We start from the raw sequence: 27703 nt of genomic DNA, 5'->3' as shown, positions 1-27703 counted from the left end.
GTAAGAAAATTTATCTTGAAGGCGCGGCTTCCAGTTCACATGTAGACCCGAATATGTATCGTTTGTTGATGGCAGCCATTTTTTGCAGGGGCTGTGCGAACTCACGGAACGAACGGCCGTGAAAACGCTCAGACTGTTCTCACCGCATGCTTGCCACCTGTCTTCATTCGCCATGGCTTTGCCGTCAGCTGCCCCGTCACAGAGCTGCTGCCCCGGCGCGAGCTGTGCCGGCAGATGGTGACGAGAGTGAGTCCGCATTAAGTGCGCTTGCTGTAACCGAAGGTTCGAATTTAAAAGCCGTGGCGGCGGTCACGAAATAATCTGGTGACACCTACTTCATTCTCGAGTGGAGGATTCAGTTTTTTCTCTACGCAAAGGTGGCAAAGTTCGCAGGTAGGATTGTTGCTCTTTAAATGCCCTTATATTTTATAATACGCTATGTTCATCAACGCAACCTTTCATTGGTGCACTCAGTTTCGAGAAGGGTCAACTTGCACATTTATTGAAGTGTCCTCTAGGTCGTTTGAGGGTCCCGTTAACAGCATGCATTGTTTGATAGCGTACAACGCGGTCGATCCAAGTGAAAGAAACCCGCGAATACGCGCAAAGTGCCTCCAGCGGCCAGTCGCGTGGCAATTTAGCATGTATTCGCGGTCTTCTTTCACGCGCGGAAAAACACTTTTATGTAGCACGCATTGTGCAAAAGAAAGCTGTATCAGGGGTTTTTCATGTTGCTCTACAATTTTCTCATTGACACTTTTCATCTAACTATAATATTTGAGAATATCAATAATTATATGATGATTTGTATAATTAAAAGGAATGCAAAAATAATGTATCTCCAATGTGACGGCAAACTGTGTTACCTTGCTTCTGTCCAGCTACGTGGAATTTGCATGTTTTTAAATACTGGTGCATGATAGTTGGAACACCCTGTATATTCACAGCGGTAGATAGCCAGAGTAAGGTCCAACGGAATTATGTCCACAGAAATGTTGAAGGACATAACCCGGCTCGCGCGAGCGTCTGTCATTATTGTTAGCAAAGTTGCGCAAACACCATAAGACGGAACGACATAGTTGCATCACAAACAAAGGAACTTCCGCTTGAAGACCAAAATATAGTTGATCGACCTTGCGTTGCATACACACATTGACTACACGTCCTGGACGTTTGCTCCGCTCTCTAAGCAATAACTATAAAGAACGTGTACGAGAGCACCCAAGCTTAATTTTAGTAAGAACGGGCAGAAATTTGGCCGCGCATTGATCCTATTATGGTTGGTTACCCGTTTAGGAAGAAACGCACTCTGTCAGAAGACATCATGATGAGCAAGTTCGGGAGAATTCTCTTGTTTTCACCGTTCGCACAAAAGGTATTTTGTGCGCGTGTTCGCCTACACTTGCAGCGTGACACAAAAAAGAAAACGTACTTTGGGCATAGGTAATTTGGTGCATGAGTGTGTTTGCTACCTATTCTTGCTGTTTTGCGCTTTGAACCTGTGCGTTTTGCTGTTTTGGTCTTTCTGCCCTTGTATGAATTACGTCATACACGTGACGTTTTGTACTCAGCGTTGCGTCCGTATTATCGTTCCTTGCCACGTCAGTTTTCTTCTTAATGGTCACCCTCCAAGTGCTTCGCCATTGCATATTTCAGCGCCTGCTAGCAAGCTTGAGGCACCACTCTGCCCTAGCCGGAGAGCATCGTGACCCTCACACCCTATACGACGCTCAATAGGATAGAAAGAATAGGGACGCGTCGCCGGTTTCCGTAGAGCCACTTCCCCGCGGAATCACGATGGCTCATCAGCCTTGGAGCGCCTCCTCCCCCTCTCTTTTTTTTTCCACAGTGTTAACCGTGTCACGTGACGCTGACGTAGTCGCCAGCACCCTTGCGACTCTAAGAGTGGATACTGGGTCCAATACTCTTTTCTCTCTTCATTAACGATTATCCTAGATCACTCAGATTTTCCCATTCTATCTTATACGCGGATGATACAGCTTTAATAATTCCACGACAGTCACTACAGGAAGCAGAAGAAATAGCTCAAAGTGAGCAGCAGAATACTTTAGCATGGTTTGAAACTAACAAACTTATTTTAAACTCCAAAAAGACAAAGTATGTAGTATTTGCTTCTAGCCGAAAAACTACTCCTACTAAGTGCAACTTGTACCTCGGAAACACACAAATTCAACAAATTAGTAGTCACAAATATCTAGGAATAATTCTCGACTCATCGCTACACTGGGCTCCACATATTGAACAAGTAGCTAAAAAAATGTTTCTGGTTGTTATCCTATTTTAAAGGCGCGGAAACATTTCCATCCTAAAACACTACGGCTCATTTATTTCAGCATTTTTCACTGCCATTTGACATATTTCATGGAATCTTGGGGTTTCACCTACGCCTTGTACATTGGTCCTTTAATCAAAATTCAGAAACATGCGGTGAGAATAATTGCATCGGCCACTAAGGACGCGCCCTCTGCACAGCTTTTTGCACAGTTAAATATAATGCCACAGCTCGGGACTATAACACAGCTGTACTAATAAACAGAATACTAACCACGAACAAGCCAGATCTCTCATCAATATTTATCACGCCTACAAGGGACACTAGACAAGCTGAGCATAATAAATTCAACTTGCCGAAAGCTCATACTGTATACGGTCAACGTTCCCTGTCATTTGTCGGTGCAAAAATCTGGAATGAAATACCCAGCTTAATAAGAAAACTTCCAAATGATATTCCATCATTGAAACATCACATTAAAGCCTGTATATCGGATTACCTACTTTTGCTTTTTGCTTTGGATTGCAATTTATACTGACGTTTATGGTATGGATCCAAAACTAGCCACGTAGGCTAAGGATCCAAATGATACTATCAATCATTTCGTACTATATTATGCTTGAATAAAGATTTCTTTCTTCTTCTACTTCTACCTCTCATGATATATTTGCCATATTTTCTTCGTTTATGCCCACGCGTGCCTCCATAACCGTGACAGCTGTTTTCGAGAATTACCCGCAACGGCGAGCATCCTGTATGATCTATTTATTGTTGTCGCAGTAAATTTCTGCCTACACCTGTCGCTAACCTTTCCGGCTCCCAACTGTAAATAGCATCAGGGTTATGAGTTCAGTATTTAGCGATAGTGGTGGGAAAAGCTTTTTAAAGCAACGCTGTTAGACTGTAGTTGGTCGGGATTTTTCGTGGCTGCGTGCTCAGACAAAAATGTGGGCCAATCCTGGAGACCTTGCAAGGAAGCGGGAAACGCACAGTGTGCTACTTCTCGAAGACGCGTCACATGACCTCCGTTTGCGAGGTTGCGGGTTCGGCTCCCGCCGGCGACAAGTTATCTTTTCGTGCACTTTCATTTCCCTTTTCTTCATTATTTTCTACATTGCAATTTCAACTACACTTAATTTCCCCGATGCTTTCCTTGGCTTCGTTGTCTGTTGGCTTTATGTGGTTATGACTAATAAAATCGAGCCCCTCGGTTCCCATTCTTCTTTCGTATCCCCGCACTACGTTGCTTAAGGGTTGTTTGATCTATCATAAATTGTAATACGCATGCAACAATTGCTCGAAACACTCAAATAAACTGCGTAGTGTCCATTCAACGTAGCACTGCGTTGCATCAATTTTTTTTTTGTCATAAGATGCCTGTCGTGAGGTGCACGTGCTGTGTTACAAAAGAAAGGCGAAGACGACGATGACGATGACAATGAAGGCGCGAGTATGATAGCGTAATGGCACCCAAGAAAGTCAAAAATAGAACAATACGGATTTCCGAACAGCCTCACAGCGCGAGCGTGAAACGAGAGAGCGGCGCCATTGTGAGGCAGGAAGCCAAGAGAAGAAGGAAGCAGCGGCGGAAGCAGCAGTCTGTGGGACGATGGGTCCGAACTCCTGCCTATGCCTGGTGCTCCTGAGCCTGCGGCTCAACAATTGGAGCTGGTGTACGTCTTCGGGGCGTCGAGCGGAGCACAGACCACAGCCTCTATGACCCTGGACTTCTCTCCTGGCTTACTTTCCTGCCCCGTCGTGACCCGTCGTCGTGTCTCCTGGCTCCAGCTGGGTAGCTCAGCAGCAGCCCTGTCCGGGCCTGCACCATTCTGGCCGTGACCTCCTCCAATAGTCCACACAGAATTATATGTTGATGTGTGAACTTCGACTTATGTAGTTTACAGACTGGGTATTGATTCCATACTTCGAGGTTGTGCTTATTCACGCTTCTTACAAGTTATATGTCGTTGAAGTGTTATATGGAATAGTTGTGTGCGTGGGACAAAGAGTATAAATCGGTCTGTATTGCCCACGTTTGAGAAGCTACTACGCTGAAAATATCTACACCGTAACAAAGTCACACAGCATATTTTAAACCTTTTTTTGTTCCAGCATATGCTGTGCAATGCTGTACATTTGTCTCAGTGGGCGCCTCTTGTCCAACCACACCCGCCCTCGTTGAAGAGCATCCGCCGCGGCTGTGGGAGGCTAGTGCTGCTGCCGGGTATACCTACCGGTAAATAGGTAGAGGCGCACTCCCGGCCTGCTGCTTGGCCATTATGGGACCTCAACACTTGGGAAGAGGTGCTTTTTTCAACGCGAAGGCGTCCCCACCTCAATAGGTGCTTGGGGCGCCACATGGCAAATGGCCTCCATGGGAGCGGCCCAAACATCACTGTTTTGTGCTCACGAGGGGTTTGACGGGAATTCCGGGCTCAGGCTCCTTTCCCAAGCGTATCACCTCTGAAGGAAGCCGAACGCCAGGCCGGGGTACGCGTGGGCCCATTTGAACCAGTTGGTGCCCGGCGGTGGTGGGAATCGAGCCCACAACCTCCTGCAGCCGAAGCGGGCGCTCTACCAATACGCCATGGCTACGGTACAAAGTGTACAAGAAAAGTGTACAATCATTGCATTCTACCGGTGCTAAGCAGAAACTCCAAGCAGAAACTTGGAGGTTAACAAGGAATCTCGAGAACAAGGTAAGGACCGCACAAAGAGCGATGGAGCGAAAAAGGTTAGGCCTAGCGCTAAGAGACAGGAAAAGAGCGGTGTGTATCAGAGAGCAAACGGGGTTAGCCGATATTCTAGTTGACATTAAGAGGAAAAAATGGAGCTGGGCAGACCATGTAATGCGTAGGATGGATAACCGGTGGACAATTAGAGTTACAGAATGGTTACCAAGAGAAGGAAAGCCTAGTCGAGGACGGCAGATAACTAGGTGAAGTGATGAAGTTAAGAAATTTACAGGGGCAAGTTGGAATCATCTGTCGCAATACATGGGTAATTGGGGATTGCAAGGAGAGGCCTTCGTCCTGCAGTGCACAAAAATATAGGCTGAAGAAGGTGATGATGATGATGGTGCCTTTTGGTCCTTCATTGCAAACCTCCATGACTTCGCACGCAACGTTTAGAAAACATCGGTGACAGCATCGACCTTTCCCCATTGGTAACCGTAATAACGCACAATGGCCACTACTGCCAGTGAAACAGCGACGTGTTTCGAGCTTGTGTGCCGAGTTACGAATATTCAGCAATAAAGCTTAAAACATAGTATGAAGAGAAAAAAAATTGCTTTGCTGAATCCCTGCATCCAAATTCTCCTCACCTGCTGGCACAGCGGATGTAGCTGTGTTGTTGCAGAAAGTAAAAGCGAAACAACGAAAATAAAATTACTCAAACGAAAATAACATGTGAGAGGGGTTCGAGCATGCAGAAAACAGAAGAATAAAAAATATATCTAGAAAGCGTTTGCTATCTGTAAAACGGAAAGACCGCGAGTTCTTTCGCATTTGCCATTCTCTAGGTCCGTATATATAGGAGCGTCAGCGTCCCCTCGATGGCTGAACGTTGCCTTGCCATCCATTGTGCTCTGCAGAAACGTAATCTGTCGACAATGTCTGGTGATGTGTGCTCCCTTTAAATTTTACTGTCATGTTACTTCAACAAAATCATGCCATCCAAATTTAGGAGAAAGAGACTGCTTTGCAGGTGCTTTGCGCGAAGTGTACAGAAAAGACGTTTAGAGTGCAACAGGTCGCTTGCTAACTTTTATTTGAGGTCGGGCCAACACTTCACAGTGTGGGGAGAAAAGATGTAGTGAAAATGCCGAGTTGGGTTGTATCGTGGAATGGTTAATTATTTTTTGTCTTTTTTGTTCTTTTGGCGTTGTGGGACGAACATGTTCCGACAGATTGTCAACTAACTAGCATATCAAGAAATTAGGTCCACACTGTATGACTTTCGCATAGTTCAGAAGTCACTATTGAATGCTTGCGTTCCAGTTGTCTCGACTCGAATAATTTTTTTTTCCTCATGCGCCTTATGCCAATACGTCGGCAGCAATTTTTCCAACAATCCACTCGCGTGACTTGAGTAGCGCTTTCTTCATTTCTTAAAATGTTTGTGTTAAAACACATGTTTTGCGTTTTCATCTACAAAAGACATTATCAACATTTCTGTAGGCATAGTGGGAACATGCGGCAATTAGAATATATTAGCAGTATTTTTTATTGACCCATGTGACTAGGAAAGCTTACTGTGAATTCATCCCGTGTACAAGGCTGCAAGAGCTTCGGGAATTCTAAAGGCGTGTTTTTTTTATGCAAGTGGGTAGAAAGGTTTTTAAGCTGAAATAGTGGTCACAGTAAAGCACAGAGAGAACGCGAACTTACAGTGTATTTTTATGGGCACACTTTTCCTTTACTCAAGTTCCAAATACGGCATTCATTAGGGGAAGGCCTTCCTGTTCTAAAAAATTATTCTGAATTTCGTAATCTAGATTTAAATAAATTAGAACGCAGCCCCGATATAGCGTGTAGGTTTTGTGTTTTGCTCAAATATGACGTCGATTGGCTTTTCCCTTTCTGCACAATATGTCGAGGTGTTCCCTTTGAATTTTCCCGTCTTCAACGGAACAACCCAAAACTGTCATGTAGATTTTGTTGTTTGGCAGAGCTGTAAAACGTACAATTACCTTCAGTGGTAACCAATCAAAAGCTAACGTTTAGTTATGGTGAACTAAGCAACGTGGTCAATTCTATTACTGTTTTCAGTGACTTACGTGTAACAAGCCATTCTCAAAAAAGTAGTTTTATTACAATTTATCCCGCTGGATTTGTGACACGTATAATTTACAGTGATCCGCACTATCAATCCAATACTGCAGACCTACACTCCTACACGCTAAGGATGTAAGGGTGTTAGACATGGACCAAGTCGCACCGTTAGATGTGTAAATTGGCTTACAGTGAATTGTAGAAAGTGCAAGAAACTTCACCGGAGCCGATACATGAGCAAAATAATCAAATGTGATCAGGCATATTTACTCTACACAGAGAATAACGACGTAAAAATCGACAGCAGTCATTATAACTATTGCTATTCTTTTATTCTTTTTTATGTGCGCAGTCTAGTGTGCCTGAGGAGAGATCCGAGATAAGACACTCAGCGTTCACGTTGGTGCAGTGATGGAGCAAGGTTCAATGGATGCGAAGAAAACCGCTGATGATGCCGAGATTCGTTTGAAGAGGCAACTCGGCTGGGTTGGTGGCACTGCTGTCCTGGTTGGAAACGTGATAGGTCCGTGCACAAAACTAACATTTTTTTTAGACTGAAGCACCAGAAAATGTGTGGCTTTCACCATTTTTTATTTTTTGCTCCGTTAACTCTATAAAGGAGGGTCATTTTCTTTTCTATACCATCCATTTCCGTTACACGTTTTCTGGCAGGTGTGTTTAAAAAAAGCAAAAGAAACTACAAAAATTCAAAATAAAGAAAATTTATTTTTCTTTTAATTTGAAAAGCTGTATGCTAGTTAGCGTTATATAAGCCCTGCAAACAAGTAACCATTGTAGCAACCCTAGTTAGTCTGTCCAGACATTGTTGTATCGTTTCATCGCAAATTAATGCTTCTGCACTCTATGCATTTGTATGGAGTAATTACGAATGACCAAGAATCTCACGATAATACGAAATGCACTATTCCCCGGGGTGCTTATTTCTTTTTTTATTTTTTATTTATTTTATTTATTTACATATACTGCAGCCCTATGTAGGTCTATAGCAGGAGTGGGAACATTATACATTGCTACATAATAACAAACGTTTTGTTTACATGCATAACACAGTTAGCATGTGCCGGATTCCACATTGAGTGTCAGAACATTTTTCAATGCTGATGTGGCTATATTTGTCAACGTGCAGAAATGTGTATCATTCAGAGCGTGTCCTGAACAGGAATAGGTTTTCTTTGCCGTCAGTGAAAAGCATTCCAAAACATATTCAGTTGGCTTTAGCGATAGAGTGCTGTAGACAACTGGATGCGAACAATTATTCTGGACACACGAAGTGTTGCGCGTTTATCTGCACGTTAATATATTATTATACCGAACACACACACACATTTACGCAAAGAAAAACGACACAGCCAATACGCACGTATACACTGGAAAGGCCAAGAAAAAACAAAGTCAAAATATCTAACAAAAGTTAAGTTAAGCTTAGCACTGAAGCATGAACTAAATGCTACGCGCATCTCATCTAAGACAGTTATTTTCTCGACAAGCTTTGCGGCCATCAATATGCATTCCACTGATTTTGGCATGTTCTTCCTTTGTGTATGTTTGGGAGAACCCTAGAAGCAGTGGATTCCATTCATAGTGGACACGACGCATAATTTAGGGCGCTATAACGCAAAGCTATTCCATTTTTGCGATCAGCCCTCCACAATTGGTCAAACATTTTTGGGTCACCCCCACTTCGCGTGTCTGTCACGTGACGTCAGGAAAACCACGAAAACTACCCCTCCGATATGACGTGTACACACTGATTATACATGATTAGACCAAGCAAAATAAAATATTTATTTCTCGTTCTATACCGTTTTTTTTTTCGTGAGCCCTCCGCTTTTGACCAAACTTTCGGGCTGCACACACTTCGCTTGTCTGTCGAGCAACGTCACAGACCTGTGAAAACTAACTACGTCAAAGTGACGCGTACGATTTAAAGACGTCTAAACATGCCGAACCAAACTGGGACCGAATTCGCGAAGCTTTTCGTTTGTAAGTAATCTTCTTTGTCATTGGATGGCCGCCTTTGCTAAGAAAATGTCCAGCATCTGGATTGGTTAGCATTCGCCCTTACGAACGATTCGAGCGTAAGAGCGTTCTTGTAAATACGGGCCCTGATTTTTTTTCGGAATACCCAGAGGCAGCCCCGTTCCGTAATGAATAGTAGATATCTGCGTAACGAGCACTTAGACACTTGATACTCGGAGCTGCAGGGGAGCATGAATCTATTTGCATATAATAAACATTTTTGTCCGGCAGTATAACGTTATATGGCCCTTTCTGAACGCTTACGACATCGCTCGGCCAACACTTCTTCCCTGAGGATCCGTTTAGGCGGCATTCTAGAGCGCAGCTCGTAGTCGCCCGTGCCCGCGTTTCACGTCGGCGTCCCTCTGCGCACCTCAACGTCGTCCCTCGGCGTAACCAACCGAAGGAGCTCAGCGAATGACGCAAGAGCGAACGCGGAGCGGAGCGGAGCAGGGATGAAAGACGGCGAAGCGAAGCAAGCGCGATCAGGAAAACGGAGAAGGAGGGTGCAACGGCACCATGAGGCGGAAAGCGGATGAGGAGAGCTTGGCGAAAGCGTGAGAATGAAGGCGTAGTGCCACGCAAGACGGGCTCTGCGGCGTCGACCGCTACGAGATGGCGTCAAAGTAGCGCTCCGTCGACTGTTCACCTATGGCATGCGGCGAGCGCGTCCAACGATACCATATGTGGAGACAAAGCGCTGCGTGAACGGAGGTCCGTCTTCGGAGGCTGCTGTGAATCCCACCCACGCATCACCCATGTGCTACGTTTCGCGATCTTCCGATTAGCGAGGCCGTCGCGCCACACTTCGCTCCGTTTGCAGTGTGCCGCACGAGACAGATTGTCCACGCTAGCCAATATATCGTGAAATGAAAATGCGTATAGAGCTGTGTTAAAATTTCGTATTAGGCAGTATCATAATCGTCAGTGAATCTTTTTGACTTTCTGTTTTGACGAGCCACCGCAAGCTAATTGCAAGGGGAAGCGGACCAGTCGCAGACGCCGGCACCACCCTCCTAATGAAGTTATTTCACTTAGTCATCTCGGCCCCACCGAAAACCTCTGCACCACTGCGTGCTCGTCGCCACTTCTCAATCATTTATATTTGAAAAAAAAAACCTGTCAAGATAGGCAATGCTATGCAGTTTGAATGAAAACAAAATGACCTCCTATAAACAAGGAGAGCGGCTGATTGGTCAGCCGAAGCAATGCTGCGGGCCACCGCCCGATGCTTGCGCCGGTGGTTCTTAAATCTTACGTCAGAAAATTGGAATAAAAACAGATCGGTAATAGTTTTATGGTTATAGGGCCCGACGTGACGTGGTCGCATTAAAAATGCACAAATATGCCGAACAAAACAGTTTTTTTTTTCGGAATAGCCGAATCTACCCCGTCCCGAAAAGAGTAGAAGATGTCAGCCCATCGATTGCTGTAGCACTGGATACTCGGCGCTACCAGAAAGAATGGATTTATTTGCCTAATATAGCAATTTGTGCGTGGGAGTATAACGTGGCCGGGTCCTTTCGGCACGCATACGACATCGCCCGGCGAACTCTTCTTTCATGAGCGCCCGTTTAAGCGGAATTTTTAACCTTCCGTTGCACAGCAGCGCGATTTCCGACCAGCCCACTAAGCAAGGGGAAGCGGGTCGGTCGCCAACGTGGGCACTATCTCCGAAACCAAAACCCTCTCAACTGTTATGTTATCTATTTATGTGCTTTCGCTGCGCTAGCGTGGTTTCAGCAAAATCCTCTCCACTTCTGCGTGCTCCTGGCCTCTTGTCAGTCAATTAGATAAGGAAAACCTGTCAGGGTAGGCAATGCTGTTTGCTTTGAGAGCAAGCAAAAGCGGCCTCCTCTAATCGAGTAGAGTTTTTGATTGGAAGGTTCAAACAACGCTGCTGGTCACTCCCCGATGCTTGCCTCGGTGGTTACGTAAATAGTTTGAAGCTTGCAGATTGGAATAAAAACCGATGGGGGGGGGGGGGGGGGGGAATATGGATGGATTGTTGGGCGTCTTGGTTAAGCATGATCTGAAGTGAAGGCGCGAAAACGACGACGGACGAAGAGAGAGCACACACACACAGGGCGCCTTCCGAAGAGACACATAGTGAAGAGCCCGATGTACAAGAAATATACGACGTTAGGATGGATAGTTGGGCGTGTTGGTGGATAGCGAGGCGTGGATAGCGAGGGTGGATAGTGAGGCGTGTTGGCGCCCTGTGTGTGTGTGCTCTCTCTTCGTCCGTCGTGTTTTCGCGCCTTCACTTCAGATCATTCCGATTGGAATAGTTTTGTTACGTTATATGGCCCTTGGCTTCACACGTACTTCACGAATATTTCTCTATGCACCACTAGATGCGAAACATAGGGAAGACGGGAATTCACAGATTTTCGAGAAACGTAAAAATGAAATACATCGGCAATTACTTTCTGCAAAGTTTCCACGTGATCTGCGAGGTTTTGCGTACAAACACCGAAACGAGTTCACCTAATTGCTACTTACTCATAATCCAAGTACACCCTGATAATTACTGTGTTGTACACGCTTCCGTGGTCATTGTGTTTAGCGGACAAGATCACTTCTATACTCTATACGTCGCTAATCGTATTTAAAAGACAGGATTGATTGACTCATTGATGCATACTTGAAGTGGAAAGATACAATCAGGCGGAGAAGTTGACTTCCAAATAAGCCAGGCAAAAAAAAAAGCCCTCTAGCAACGTTGCCACCACCAAAACCTCCTACAAGCGCGATTTATTTTTCTGTGAATGTATAGTTTGCTGTACAACAGCTATAAAACAAAATTCGATTGTTCTTGCGTGTGTGTTTTCGCAGGGTCTGGGATATTCATTACACCAAGTTTGATATTTCTAAATTCGGGATCAGTTGGTGTAGCCCTTCTGATATGGTGTCTGAGCGGGATGCTTTCGCTGATGGGTAAGTTCTTTACCAATCATAAGGTTGATACAAGCTCCGTGAAATTGCTGCGACACCTAATTCACTTCAATATAATGATTAGCGCACTAACTAAACTAAGATGTCATCGTACAACTTGTTCCCTTATTTAGGACCCCTTCCTCATGCATTACAAATTGTGGGCTATTGTATGTTTGTGAGAGAGAGAGAGAGATGTCGCTATTTGAACGCAAGGAGGTTAGTCGGCGTAAAAGCATTCGTTTACGTGTCCCTACAAGAAAGATGGTCGATGAAAATGAACAACAAAACAACCGAAGATATAATAAACCTTTAAAACAGCGCGATTTGATATCACTATTGCCTTCGTCAATGTTGAACATTTGAGTAAAACAACACTTGCAAATGACATTCTCCGTCCTGTGTAGGCATTGTGGGGTTACCTTTATCGATTTTGTTAACAGCGGATAGCTCTATAGAAGTGATATGTCAATGATAGTCTTCCGGAATACTCTTTGCCCCGACTTAACACGTCCACTGGCGTCGGCGGGGCACATGCGGCGTTTTGGCGCCAGTAGAGGCCTGTTTGACACCGAGACAGAAGGCGAGTTGATGTTCAATATTAGTGACAAGTAAATGAGCTCCCTCTTCTGGGATCAGTTGCCAAGCAGCCTTAGATTTTGCGAGATACGAGGCGGGCAAGAGAGACCGCTTTGCCAGTTTATGAGCTTTCTTTCAGTGATGGACTACATAGAGGTATGGTTCCTGCTGATACAAACGTAGACGTCGAGGATGTCGCACTGGACAGGAGTAGAAGCGAGTGGAGATGTTCTGGAGGCAAACACTAGTACTTTGTTGTGCTAGAAGAGACAGATCTTTATTAAATGCCGCAGAGGTTTGCGCTGCGCCGTGCCACTTCAGATGGGAATAAAGAGAAACGATATGATACGCATCGGGCACGTCACGCACACACAATATACAGAACACTCCAGAACGGAAAGCGATCTTTACAGTACGGTCCCCCTGAGCCCGCTCTGCCGCCGCTACCCTATCGGTGCCGAATCCACGCCAACAACGGAAGCAGCACTGCTGTAAACCAGTATATCATTTTCCGCTTTCACGCATGAAGTACATGTTCTTTTTTTTCGTATGCTTTACCACAAGGCCTCATGGGGATGTTTACTGTCAAAGGGAGTGAAGCAAACCGGAGCGCGGAGCCAGGGGAAGGTTGCATAGATGCCGCTTTAGTAGCCACAGATAAAGGAGTAATTACACGTTCCTTGAGCTTTATTTATTTATTTATTTATTTATTTATTTATTTATTTATTTATTTATTTATTTATTTATTTATTTATTTATTTATTTCAATACCCTAGAAGCCCAGAGGGCATTACAACGGGGGGATTTTTATACAATCATAATGTACAACAAAGTTGCAAGTGCAAACGAAAATAGCAAAATACCATAAAAACTATAGAAATGCAGCGTTTACAAATCAAAGCAGATAAGTAAAAGAGTTGTTATCCCCCGTTGTAATGCCCTCTGGGCATTTAGGGTATTGAAATAAATGGATGGATGGATGTACAGTTTTACATCCATCCATCCACCTCCCCTCCACAACACGTAACATGAAAAACTAATTTAACTACTACATTTTGACTAGTGAATCGCAAAGGTTAAAAGTGTCTTCGTTGAGCGGGGCACATAGCCAGCGCTACCCCATGAGCCAACTATTCGCCGTTGATCTAACATGAGTCTCCGATGTATGTTCAGTGTTGACATTAGTGCTGTTTTTTGTAATGTGAATAGGCGGATAGAGTGTAGATTATTTGAGCTACGTCTTACCCTACGTTGCACGCAGGGTACAGTGGTGGGGCTAGGTGCACTTACAGCCACACAACAGCCACAGCCTCATAGAGAAAAAAATTGGAGGACGCTTAAGCTTCGCCTTCAAGAGTGGAACGCGTAGCATTCAAAGATACTTGACTGTTTCTCACACTTCCCGGCAACTGCAGCTTATGTAGGCGTAATTTTTACCGGGAAACGCTGGCGGTGAACGCTATGCACGAAGGCGCGCTTTCTGGTAGAAACGCGGCCTCTTTCGTGGGCCTGCCTTCTTTTATTAATATTTTAATATATTATTAACACCTTTAATATTTCAGCCTGAGAAGATTTTGCATAAAAGCCATGCGCTGTCGGTGTTTTCTTTCATGACAATTGTTTGTGGGCTGTCACTCTCAAAATTCCGAGGAATAACTTTGTAAAGAAGGCAAGACAAAGTGTGAGCAACCTTAGTGGTAAAATATATTTGGAGGGCCTGCGTGGTAGGGAATGAATTTCTCGGCCGCCGCCGCTAATGCCAACGCCGGATTTTCTGCAACACGGGGTCCTAAACGCTATCGCGTTAAAACGGCACACACTCAGACTCAAACACGCATTCACATGTCATGTATGCATTCGGGCATTGTTGTTGTGAAGCTCTGCGCCAATGATCTAAAATTGCAGGGCAGCGAGCAATATTCAGACTTTATTCGACAACGTGAACATTCTCAAATGACCCCTCGATTGTTGTTCACAGTGATTTATTTATTGTTCTTTTCTTGTTGGCGTTTCAACTTTGTGGACAATTTAGCATTACGCTTCATTTGCAATATCTCGCGAGTAGAACCCGTCTTGACGAAATATAAACTTCCCCTTCTCTTTGTTTTTTTAGATCTGTCGCGTATCCTTCCTTTTTTTTGTGAACGTGAATTATTTGTCATACTAGGCTAGTTGCAATCCAAGCAATACAGAATTTCACCTGGAAGATGAAAGCTTGAAGATGTCGATTGAGCCATCATTCGAGAAAGGGACTTATCTGCGTCAAAGTAAGGTTCCCTTTATTGAAACTTTGGTTCCAGTGACATTCCTTGGCGGCAAGGTTTAGGCACAAACTATGAAGCAAAAACGCGTGAAAGGATGGATGATACACAAGCATAAACTTCTACCTCGAATTTTCTTATGGGCAGGGTGGTGAAGTTTATATGCGTGCCGTAAATCCGTAAACGTCCAGGCGAATAAGGTTTGGTCGCAAATTCGCGTTTGCGTCTATCTTTTGACGTGCTTCTGTTCCCTTGTTTGTGCGCATAACCTGCGCCCCATGGATTAAAGATACGAAATAACCCGAACCAGTGCCTCCTGTGCATTGCTTGTCCGACCACCGTTATTCAGTGTTGTTACAGAGCATTTACCACTGCCACGGTCTTCAGGCGGCCTGTGCTACGCGGAACTAGCAGCCGTGCTGCCAGCCTGCGGCGGCGACTACGCCTACGTCGTCGCTGCGGGCAGGTCTCTGGGCAGGGCCGGCGATGTGGCAGCCTTCATGTGCGCCTGGAGCTTCACTACGCTGTCGGACCCGTTAGGGGGAGCCACGCAGGGACTCACATTCTCGACGTACGCTCTGAGCCTGGCCTACCCTGACTGCGCACCTCCGTACGCGGCCAGCGTTCTCGTCGCCGTGACTTTCACGTGTGAGTGCCACATTGTTCCGCTTTGAACAAGGCGCCCAGTGGTTCTGTTGTGGGCCTCAAAACAGGGTACCAGCATTGCTGGGGTACCTTTAGGGGCGAAGCTCCTTAGGGTGTGGGTCTGTCCCTCCTCTGTAGTAGTAGTAGTAGTAGTCGTAGTAGGTAGCCACGTCTACTTTTATGAGAAAAAAAAATTCCGAGAGTTGTGGCCGCAGCGGAATCGAACCAGGGACCCCTCGCTTCTGAGCGCGTGGCGCTAACCACTACGCCACGAAGCGCACATGGACAGACGCACCACGATGGCAATAAATACCCAACATTAACGAAAGACTGCGCGTTTCTAACGCGTTTGTGCTAGCGCGTTACGGCCCGTGCAAGAAGCTGGTGTAAGACGCTGTGGCCTCTCCGCCTTACCCCCGTATTCATAAACGCTGATGGCGTCGGCAAACGCGGTGCACGTTCCGGCATGTGTAAACGGCTGCGTAAGACGCTGTGGCCTCTTCCCCTTAGAGTACTGCACGTTTCTAACGCGTTTGTGCTAGCGTCCCCTTAAGCGGGAGATGGTGCAATTATAATGAAGGGCGCTGTTATAAAATAGGAATGACGTCACATATGGCGCGTGTCATTGGTGGAAGTCAATCGTTCGATTTATTGCGGCGAGACTGGGCGAATTACACGGAAGATTCACGGTTTACCGATGATTCCCTCCGGAGCTTCGCCCACTCATCATCATTCACCCCGTGGATATGCGGTGTTTTTTTATTGACTCCCCGACCACCTGTGGCTGGCGCGCGCTGCTCATTGGCTCTCCTTCTCATTGGCTCCGCCCCCCGCAACTGCGCCTTCGTTCTTCTCTCTCTCTCCACTCCTTCACTAGCCTCGCTCCGCAAAACTGATCAACGCCACGGCACGGTTCAACCTCGGCCCTAAGCAGCTCCGCTGTTAATAAGTCTGCTCTAATTTTAGCTCAGCATGAGGTACAGTGCTCTGTACACAGGCCCATTATATTAACTTTATCATAACCTAATGCCAGGTACCAAAGGTTGATTTCGCTTTTAGTAAATAAATAAAATATTCAATTAATAAATGCGTGTTGTCACTCCGGCGCTGACTGTGTGTGGGACGGCGGTGCGCGGCCACGCAGGCTGTGTCTTGAAAGTCATAGTCTAGGCGTGCCGAGCGCTGGTGGTTTCGTGTTCACTGCGCTATCGCCGTTTAGTCTGAGGCCGAGAGGTAGCACGAAGGGCAATACGCTCGCTGCCGCTGCCGTTCTTCCTCCCACAAGCGTTTTGCCAGCGGGTGCCCGTGGTCTTCGCGGGTGTTGCTTCAAGCCCACTGGAGTAAAGAACGTACACAAGAAAAAATGCTGATGATGACGTATAGTGGTTAGTGGCGCATAAGAAAAAATACTGGGACCATGGCCTCGACCGTCCATTCGCGCTATTAGACTCAAGGGTGCTGCTGCACCTTCTGAAGACAACTGAACTCTGCGACGACCTCTGAAGGCCTGGTGAACGCGTTTTTGTGTGCCCGCGTGCATCACTTTACCTTTCCGTCTTCCTTTCCTTTCTGCATGGTTCCTCCTCCCGCATTGTAGAGTAGCAAACCAGGTGCAACCTCGTAAACCTCCCAGTCTTTCGTTTTCTTTTTGTGTCTGTTTTCGTCAACAAAGTACTTCTGTTTCGTTTCATAATCACGGTATAAATTTATTACCAGATTACATTTCGCCTTCTCGTTCCGTGTGGCAGCCCGAAACGGAGTAGAAATGAGAATTTAGACTCTTTTTCATGCTCGTAAGATTTTGCAATCTCTACCACTAATCCGAACGATTACATTGCTCCTTCAAAATTGGCGCACGCAAACTAAGCGCGCCAACTATTCCTTCTACTTTTAGTGTGCCATTATGCCTACTTTCGCAGCGCCTGAATTGCTAAATGTGAGTCTTTCGGAGAGACAATTAAGTCTGACATACATTTAACGAAACACATTGCGAATAGATGAAATTATTTAACAGGGTTACTCAAAGAAATGAACGCCCCATTTGGAAAGCCGTACATCAAGATAAGGTGGATCTAAATAGTTCGCACCAAACTTAATGAGCACGAAGTAGTGGCAGAGCTTTCTGAAAAGAGGGAAAATAAACTGGGAGATTAATCGAAACACAAACAATCGGTTTGCTACCCTACACTTGGAGATGGTCGAAGGGCAAAATAAGGCTGGTATTTAAAGTTTTTTCGGCAGGCTAACGCTGCCAGTGCAACGAAAACATCGTGAGCATCAAGAAATGGGATGGTTTCTATATTAAGTGATACAGATTGCTCTGTGTGCGACTTTGAGTTTTTTCGGCAGGCTTTAGACGGCCGAAAAAACTCAAAGTCGCACACAGAGCAATCTGTATCACTTAATATAGAAACCATCCCATTTCTTGATGCTCACGATGTTTTCGTTGCACTGGCAGGTAAATATCTTAGATGTCCATTCACCTCTTCCAGCTTGACTGACAAATTCCTTCCTGGTGCAGGCCTGGCTACCGCACTTAACTGCGTCGCCACCAAAACCTCGTCGTGGCTGCAGGAGGCACTGTCAACAGTGAAATGTCTGATCCTGCTGTCCATTGTGATCACAGGAGCAGCATATTTTGCCAGAGGTTAGTTTTGTCATTGCTTCATGGATCAATGAATTTGTGGGCTTATATTTGGCTAATTGCTACACATTGAACTTTTTAAGCCTCTTTAACGCGGTGTGTATTTAGTTGTACATACATGAAAGTAACGAAGTGGCTTTCGTGTAGCTGATTTAAATAATAATAGCATATATAATCGATAATAGGTATACAAACTGCTGGAAGTCAACGCGCGTTTTGTTTCATTGGAAGTTCTTGTTCTTGTACCGTCTTTTTGAGCGAAGAGCACTTCATATGAATAATATGGCCAATGAGCCTACATGAAGATTTTATTACTCTAAATACCTAGGTGATGCGATGAGTGGTACACATTTCACAGAGAGCTGCTTAAAGCGCCTTAGAATCGCTTTCTTTAGAATCGCACCGAACGGCAAGAATGCCAGTGAAAGATGGACAGCTATTAATTTTGATTTTGAAAGTCATCACTATCCGGTCACCTTGCTTGTCAGTGCATTTTTCTTTTGCGATATTCATAAAGACAGAGGCACACCACAACTCACCCGTTATTCGATACTTGCATAATATGTCGCACGGCTGTGCTTGATTTAAAGAAGCCTTCTCGGGACGCACGAAGGAAGAGGTTCCCAGCAGTAAATTTTTATGTGCCACTATTTTTTTTAATGCGTCAGCATTGGGCGCTTATGGGCACAAATACTGGGCGGCGTCCATCGGTTACCTCGTCCCGTAGGAGAGGAGGAGTAAATGCATAGCGTCTCAGGTGCAGAGGAGGAACGAAGGAGGGAGTCGAGGTGAGATAGGATATGTGACGAAGGGAGAGCGTGATGTGACGTCACATCTTAGGAGTCGATAGGAATGCAGGTGGAGCGTGACATCGCGCTAAGGGGCTCACCGCTGGCAGACCGCCAGGGGAGAGGAGGGAACCTCACTGTGGACCGCTGTTGTTCACTTGGCAGATAATCTGTGGTGTTTCGCAGCTTGAGATAGGTCTTGTGGAGGCGCGTGCCTTGGAATGCCGTGTGGAGGTACATACGTTAGACATCGTAAAGGAGACTTGTAGCGTTCTTCAGGCGTTTGGTCACTTATTGCTTGCGATAGGTTAATGGCAGCGCATTTGCCTCGGATCAACCAATTGTTCAGTCAAAGGCTGTATATTTACTTATGTATTTATTTATTTGTTTTGTTTATTTTACAATATTAGAGTTGAAATTGCACCAGGAAAGAGAGAAAGAAATAAGCCCAATAAAGAACAATTTAGGCCCATGAAAAATGGGCACATCAGAACGAAGATCAGACATGTCTGATGGAAAAAATAATAAACATCAGTACGAAACCAAATTCGCAAGTGTCCACTTTTTTTCTACTATTGCTATAATGCAATATACCCTTCTTCTTTCTGGGGTTTTACGTGCCAAAACCAGTTCTGATTATGAGGCACGCCGTAGGGGAGGGGTCCGGATTAACTTTGACCAGCTGGGGTTCTTTATTATACCCACTAGGAATGGGTGAGTATTATGAACCCGGTGCGAGTTAAGAACCTAGCGGAATGTTGGTGTCATTTTTTATTGACAATGGAAGAAAGTATCTTTTAAAATAATTTTGCGTCATAGGAGGTAAGAGAGTGGGTACGATGATGCCCCGTTATCCACGCTCTCAACAGTTTCAAGTAAGTGATAGGGTTTATGGCCAGCTTATTATTTTTAAAAAATTCGGACCCCTTCCACTACTGTGAAGACGGAAGCCAGCGATGCTGTGACTATGCTGGGTCTGCTGTAGTGAATATTGATAGAGTAAATTTATATATTATCATTATTGATTATATTGAGCATCTTCGGCGTGTTCGTCAAAGAGCAAGGACACCGGCGTCTTGTTTTCGCCCGACGTGATGGCCAAGTAGTGCGCTTGCTGCGCCACCATCGCGGGCCCGATCTTCGGCCGAGGCGTTGGGGCGACTTCGATGAGATATATCCCGCTCCTGCTCTCGGCGGCTCGTGCCCACATATCCAACGCGGGTATGAACCACACGTGATTTCTTTCTTACCTTCCTTCTTTCGTTCTTTCTCTCATTCCTTATTTCTTTTCTTCTTTCTTTCTTTCCTCTTCTTGGCTCATACCCGCGTATCCAATGAGGGTTTGCGCCACACGTGATTTTATTATCGTGACGTAACTGACGAACAAGGGATGTTATTGACGTCATGACCTGTCAGTCATGTTAGTCATATATTCGTAGCCTTCCGTGCCAATTTTGGTATATACCAAGTGAACGAGACGCCGCAAAATTGTTTCCCACTTCCGGTGTACATGGACGCGACCTCGTGGAGCCTAGCCTTAACAGCTTCGCTGTAAAAGAATGCTTTTTTTTGTGAGTTACCTCCACGTTTCCGTATCGGCTATGTCTACTACTAGCCTCTAGCCTGTTTCGTGGACTGACCCTGAACGTGGCACAAGCTCAAAATCGGGACACGATTTTCTCAGTTCGTGACACATGGGCCCACTCACGCTATGATTTGCGCAGCCACAAACATGCACTTCTGTATAACCTCCAAATGGATATTTTACAATAAAACAAATTCGCAGGAACAACATGTCATTATTCATTGCTCTGCGGCCACTCCGCTCCTCTTGGCAGGAACCTGTCATGTCAGGTCTGGTGGTGAAGCATACTAAAAAAGAACATGCATATGGGAGAAGTCAAATGGGGGAAAATTGTGTTATACGTTTAGAGCACCCGCGTGTCTTCGTTGCTAGGTGACACCTAGCTGAGCAGAGCATGCGCAGAGCGGACCCATCTGGAACCTACTGCTGTCGTGTTTCGTACCTATTCATCTCGTCCTTCGGGCTGCTATAACTTCGAAATTTACCAACTAGCCGCTGGCGCCAAAGCCGTAGTACCGCTAAGATCATTTACCCGAAAACTGTGACAAAACTGATGATGTTCATATATATATGGTAATATGAAACTGTTGATAATGAATCATAACTTATGCGCAGCAACGATGATGACTGCGACGATGATGATGACGACTGCAATGGTGATAACGGCAATGATCATGATGACGATTATGATGATAGCTGATGACCAACGGCCAGGAAGGCATTGTCCTAAAGGAAGCATTACCTAGAGGTTGAATGGTCTTTCAACGTTTTTTAGTAAAAGAGTAAATGTGAGCTTGTGAACAGTACGCAGCTTTTGTAAAGTTATGTACATTGATCGTGTTTTCCTAATAGCTGCTAGGTGAATCAATGGTTCTGTAATCATCGGCTCTGATTTTTCAGGTAAAAGTGAGCTCGAGGCGCCCCTATTCTCCACTAGCGTTAGAACATCGGGAATCGTGGACGCCTTCTACGGGGCCCTGCTGTCTTTCTCAGGATGGTAAGCAAAAACAGAAGCGTAAAGTGAAGTTTCTTCTCCCGGGACTTCCACACGGACGATTCCTCGCCACCGTTGGTCGACATTTTGCATTCAGGGAGGCCAACCTAAAAATACATAGCTTTACTTGAAAAAAAAAAAAGATAGGATGCAGTGTCTATAGCGGTTTCTGATTATCGGCTCGCTCGCTTTCCCTCTCATCTCTACACATTTATTTTAGTAACCTCGCGAATTTGGGTGGTATCTCTATTTTAACTCTCCTTGCTCAAGTTCTACCAATAAGTTCTTACACAAACACGTCTCATCTAAGTAGGCGGGAGCAAGAATAATCTACACTGTGACCTAAAGTAACGCCACATACGTCTTATGCTTTAAGTTCGTACAAATCGCTGCAGCTGGTCCGGCGCAATGCCCTTCTTTGCTAACACATAAATCGCCCCGCGATCCACTAACCCGGGACATTTAGAAGAATCTTACTGGTGCGTCACGTTGCGGCCAGGTCTCCCTTTACATACGTATGCTTTCCCGACGGCGTAAACTGTGTATCTCCCACACGGCAACGGGAATGCCCTCACCCTCGGCAGTGCCTGTGTTTTTGTTAACCCACAAGAAAGGGACATATATGTGCCGCTGGGCGACATGCATGCAGTGAGGTGGCTGCTTGGCCTTCCGTTACATACGCTTATCCATAGTGACCATATATCTTGGGCACCACAACGGAAGGGCGGCATCCACAGCGGTCCCTGCGTTGAAGAGCAGTCACAGTTCTAACTGCACTAATGACCCGCCATCGACTGCGAAAGAATCAACCGGCACGAGTTTCATGCATTCAGCCCCTGGGTTCTAGCGCAGTTGCGTTAAGTGCATGCAAGGCTGAATATGTCAGCGAACTTAACTCGTACCACTCATTTCCGTCTTTACAACGCATATGAAAGCGATAACACCGCGCAGATCCGATGCAATGTTGTACTCTAAACGACGCAAAGCTTGTTCGAGTTAACGAGGTAGCAGCAGCAACAGATGGCACGCGTTTGGCTGGGGCTCTCGGCGTTAGGAGAGTGAGGACGACAGTGATGCCTGTTGAGAGAAGAACATTGATTAAAGCTGTACGGCACACATGTTCAGATATATTTAAGGCTTGTACACCACTTGTGGCCTAGCGGCGCGTGCCCAGAGGCCACAGTATACCTTGTTTTATCTGGTAAGGGGTTTCTGGGCTTTAAACGTCCATTTTAGCCGACAATAGGTGTAAGTTCTATGTCGTGATGTTTTCTCACATTACACAGAAAGGAGGCGCGCTTACTTTCACAGCTCTGTCCGGCAGTTTTGTGCTACTAAGAAAAGGGGTAGCGGGCATCACCCATAGTGTCACCCTCTCCTACACACACATTTAATAATAACAAAAAACGCCGTAGCATCCGCTGGGCACGTACGCAGTTGACCAGAAAACTGGTATCCATAATATGAGAAATCATTAATACGCCTGCGTGCTTTAGAGATTCCTAGCAGGCGATACGGTGATCTATTCTTTGATTACGCAGAACACGGGTACTCTCCCTGACACTACTTTGCCACTTAACATCCATGGCTATAGGTTGTCTATTCGGCTAGAAACCTTACTTAAGCACACCAAACCTCGGGGCGTCGGGCAAGAAGAGCTCCGCTTAAAAAAAAAAAGACCAGAGTGTCCATGCAGGACAGTTGTCATCTTAAGTAAGGCTTGCCGACAGCGTAGAGTTGGCAGCAGCTCGGCTAGTGTGTTATCATTGTTTTCTGACATCAATGCCAACTGTGGACAGAAGCCGCGACCGTGCCACAGGTCTGGAGAAGCCGGAAGCGAAGCAGTATGTTGAAATTGACGCGTACACGCCCCACTTGTGAGATATTGGCTAGCTGCATATAGTGTTCACATAAACGCCACAATAATTTCTTTGCATATATGTGGGCTGCAAAACATTATTGCGGCAGGTAATGTCACTGCGTTTAGTTAAACGAAACTAGATGAGTTTTATGAAAAAGAAATTTAAGAAGGAGTGGCGGGAATGATAGATTCCTATCTGGGACATTGGGAGTTTGCAGGGGCGTTTCTGTGATGGCTAATTCTGGGGTTATAGTTAAGATTCGCTTTCCTGCGCAGCATTGCGCGTTTTTACTAGCAGCTGTTGGATAACCGACGCGACGCCTATCCAACGAACTAACCATAAATGCGAATTCTACTTTTGATCTTTGATATTTTCTTTATGTCACCATTATTGCACATCAGTAGAGAACAAAAATGTACATAGGTGGTGAGGATAGCGGGAAAAAAGCTGCGTCGTAGCAGCTTGACTAGCCCCGCAACCCCCTGCTTACAAAAGCAGCAACGGAAACAAGCTCACAAAGAACAATTTAAAGCAATGTTTTTCTCTTTTTTAGGTCATTTACTCGTGATAAAACAATGTTATGGCACTGGAACATATTGCGCTTTTTTTAAGGGGGGGGGGGGGGGGCAGGGCAACGTAGATTAACAAGTCCATCCATATCTAAAATTTAGCTTCGAGTGTCGCCCTGTAAGAGAGTGCTACAATAATTTACAAAACGAGGTCGTTATCGGAATGCTAAAAGACTAGCTGTCGCACGTTCGCATATAATGCTCTGCGCGCGAAGGTTAGGTTCATAGATGGAAGATAAGGGATTGCCTGAAAATACAAAAAAAGCAGAAATCAAACTAGACTTCTGATTTTTACCTTTGTTAGTGCATTCAAATGATCTAGAGACTTAGGTGCAGAGGAACAATAATATCAGTGAAAGGGAGGACACGGAATCAAGGTGAGCAAACCGGAATGCAGAAGCATCGTGTTTCTTCGGTTGACTGTGGCAACCGCGTCGGTGACATTGAACGCGCGACGAATACCGATCACAAAGACACTTTTCATCTGGACGCTATTCAAGCTCGGCTGCCGAGGTTCGAAATGAAACGCGCGATCTTTGTACGCTCCTGTATGGCCCTTTCTGCACTTTGTCTCTTGTGCTCGGCTTTACTTATTTCACTTGCACTGAACAACGTAACACTATACACGATGAACGAGCTCCATGACAAAAAAATAAAAGTCGCATTGCTGTGCTCCATGATCGTTTCAACATTTTTGAGGGAAAATTCATTTCAGAAACTTCGTACATGTCGTCGCGTCTTCATCATCGGTTTAAAGTGTTCACTGCCTTTCTGTCGCACAAATGTTTTCTAAGATTCATTTATGCCAAAAACCAGTTCCCAGTGGAACCGCCTTCCCCCCTCCATCGCCTGCATCGAGGAGGCATCATCTTTCAAGATTGCCATACCTGATTATATTTGATTATATTTTGAGTTTATCACTCTACATACTACTAATTGTTTGAACGTGTTGTTTTTTATTGTTTATTGTACCCACCCCTCTGTAATGCCCTTCTGGGCCCTGAGGGTAAGGTAAATAAATAAATAATAAGTAAATAATTATTGGGAAGTGTTAAGCTTTCTCCCTGCCAAGCACTATATACATAAAAATTGAGGCAGAGCTAATCATTATGACGTCGTCTTCAGAAGTCTTTCTTTATTTGAATCACGTCATTCCATTCCAGTGGGTAGAACATCCACAATATTTATTTTTATCATTTCTTTCCAGGAAGTACGTAAGCTTCATTGCCGAAGAAATGACGGACCCTGTCCGCAACCTGCAGCGGTCTCTCATGGCAGGTCTCCTCATCGTAACCGTCATCTACGTCTCACCAACCTCTCCTACGCCGTGGTCCTGGACTTTCCGACTTTGACGAGCACCGATGCCATTGCGTCGGCTTTCGCGCTCAGGACTTGGGGCGCCGTGGGCTACGCGGCCATACCCGTAGCGGTTTCCGTAAGCGTCTTTGGTATGCTTTGCGCGTCCTTCTTCAGCGCGTCCCGCTTTGTCCTGGCAGCAGCCAGGACAGGACACTTGCCTCGAGTCCTGTCCCTCGTCACCGTCGACTCACGCGTACCACTTACATGCGTGATCTTGAAGGGCGCCCTTTCCGTCATCTTCGTCTTCTTCGGTTCGGTGCAATCCCTGATCCAGGCTGCCGTGTTCGTCGAGACCCTGTGGGACATTTTTGTGGTGCTCTCCCTGATCGTACTGCGCTTCACGATGAAGGACAGGGGGCGATCGTACAAGGCACCCCTCGTTGTAGTCCTTTTGAAGCTGGTGTCATCCGTCACTTTGGTTATCGTTCCGCTGATTCAACCTACCGACAGCTACAAGTATCTAGTGATCGCGGGCATTTACGTCGTGGGCCTCTTGTACTACCTCTTCTTCGTCGGCATGCTTTGGGACTGTCGGGCAGCAAGAGTGCTAGCGGAGGTACTTCAGAAGTTGATGCTTTTGGTGCCTTGTTTCGACGAGCTCACGTTTATACTTGAACGCAAGAGCAATGATCAAAATATTTCTAAAGAATTGCCCGCTTCTGTGCGTCAGTCACAGCAAGTTCAAAGCACTGAGCAGTCATTGTACTTCGTGGAAGCAGTCAAAGAAGTAAAGGGTGATTCTTCGCAAGCTGTGGCAGAACGGTCTCGACAAAAAGATACGACCATACGGCGTCCCTTGAATGCATCAGGGGCAAACAAAACTTACTCGACCATTGAGTCAGCGGCCACAAGATTTTAGCTGTGTATACTAAATGTTACATCACAGCCGATAATTCATACAGTACAGAGTACGACTGTCCATCGAGTGTCATCAAGTCGCGCTTCCACTGTCCATAGAATGTGGGCGTCTGCATGAAAATAACAGTGAATAGTAGGTCCGTGAACTCGGGTCAACTCGTTTGCATCTATCTCAGCTTCATCATCCGATATGCATGGGTCATTATTTCATCATGTAATATTTGTGTGTTCAGATTACAATCAAACTTTGTTGATGAAGTCGTGGACGAAAATTCCCCACAATGTTAATAACTCAATCAACACTCAATCAACACTGCTTCCTTACTATTCTGCATAACCTTCAGCGTTTAGTTTAAGTACTGATCTCTGCGACATGAGGGCCCGAATCCGCAACAGTTCTATTAAAATGCAAACGTTTCCTTACTGGCCTCTGATGATTACAATCATGAGCCGCCGCTCATCTTAGTAATCCTCATGATACGAACATGAGCGCTGAGCCTAAGATCAATCTCATTTGGCACATGCTCGAGATAGGAATTGTCAGTGCGGGATTAATATAATGCATGCCTAAGCTTTTCCGCAAAATCAACAATTATCTTCTCGTTTATGTGAAAATTTCTGTGATTATGACGTTGTGTGTTCTCTCATATTGAGCTCACGAAGAAAGGATGCTACGCTGAAAGCAATCGTCTCATTTTTTTTTCTCCTTGTTTATTACGAAAGTGAAAAACCCATTTCTGGTTTAAATGAGACAATTTATATGTAATAAGCAGCTCCCTTATGTACAGAGACAAAGTTACCATCTCCTCTGTTCCGTGTGCTAAAAGCTGCTATTTTTGCATAAACACCGAGATCAAGACACAACATCGTTTGATTGGTTGCCAAATCGACGCCGAAGTTTGGATTTCATTGTGTGTTTGATGCAGCTTTCTTGCCGAGGAGGCCACCGGCATCGGTATATATGTTGTAAAATAAAAACTTACCTGAATTTTGTGTTAGTCGAAACGTTTTTCATGACCTTCATGATCGGTTTTCGTCATCTGTGACAAGCCAGGGGTCAGCCACAACATAGACTGAACTTTATGGACAGCTTTATATATATATATATATATATATATATATATACAGCAACTGAAAAGAATGCTTACGCATTATTTGACAAGTCTCATTAGGGAGATTCTACATTGTTGCTCTAACAGCGAAGCTGTTAAGGGCTCAGTCTCCGATGGTCGTGTCCGCGTGTAGAAAAAGAACTGTCATTGGCTGTATGCTGTATGTGCGCGCGAGGGACGTGCGCTTTCACAGGGAGCGAACGCACGGCGGAGAGTAAACGCGACTTCTTCCGTCGCGCGAAAGGCCGCGGGCGACGGGAGGGAGGGAGGGGAGCAGCACCAGCAACGCGTTGCAGAACTTCTGTCGACGGCAGCGGCGTTTTGCCCACGTTCGCGCCGAACGCGCGCGGCATTGGTCATGTGTTTATGAAGAACGTACCAACCTTTGCCGTACACCCTATG

General features: G+C 45.4%; 2 protein-coding genes across 2 annotated transcripts; both read left to right on the top strand.

Moving 5' to 3' along the window:
- The first annotated feature begins 255 nt into the window (after positions 1 to 255).
- LOC119464046 (Y+L amino acid transporter 2-like) lies at positions 256 to 26874 on the top strand. The gene is made up of 8 exons (XM_049655473.1): positions 256 to 393; positions 5817 to 5913; positions 7421 to 7591; positions 11947 to 12048; positions 15273 to 15533; positions 18052 to 18177; positions 21448 to 21544; positions 25180 to 26874. Exons 3-8 carry the CDS (start codon positions 7480 to 7482, stop codon positions 25322 to 25324), a joined length of 843 nt encoding a protein of 280 aa, XP_049511430.1. The 5' UTR covers positions 256 to 393; positions 5817 to 5913; positions 7421 to 7479; the 3' UTR covers positions 25325 to 26874.
- LOC119464045 (cystine/glutamate transporter-like) lies at positions 25423 to 26190 on the top strand. Its single transcript, XM_037724866.1, has one exon. The coding sequence runs from the start codon at positions 25423 to 25425 to the stop codon at positions 26188 to 26190; it is 768 nt and encodes a 255-aa protein (XP_037580794.1).
- Positions 26875 to 27703: the final 829 nt, after the last annotated feature.

Source organism: Dermacentor silvarum, chromosome 9 (assembly GCF_013339745.2).
Source record: "Dermacentor silvarum isolate Dsil-2018 chromosome 9, BIME_Dsil_1.4, whole genome shotgun sequence".
Lineage (NCBI taxonomy): Eukaryota > Metazoa > Arthropoda > Arachnida > Ixodida > Ixodidae > Dermacentor > Dermacentor silvarum.
Note: the sequence above shows the minus strand (reverse complement) of the source record. Positions and strands in the feature narration are given on the sequence as shown.

What these genes read in the sequence shown, in the direction of transcription:
- LOC119464046 (XM_049655473.1), top strand. Translation starts at nt 7,480, where the DNA reads ATGGAGCAAGGTTCAATGGATGCGAAGAAAACCGCTGATGATGCCGAG. An exon ending in CGGGATGCTTTCGCTGATGG is followed by an intron (nt 12,049 to 15,272) that starts GTAAGTTCTTTA and finishes CACGGTCTTCAG; the next exon opens with GCGGCCTGTGCTACGCGGAA. An exon ending in CGTCGCCGTGACTTTCACGT is followed by an intron (nt 15,534 to 18,051) that starts GTGAGTGCCACA and finishes TTCCTGGTGCAG; the next exon opens with GCCTGGCTACCGCACTTAAC.
- LOC119464045 (XM_037724866.1), top strand. Translation starts at nt 25,423, where the DNA reads ATGCTTTGCGCGTCCTTCTTCAGCGCGTCCCGCTTTGTCCTGGCAGCA.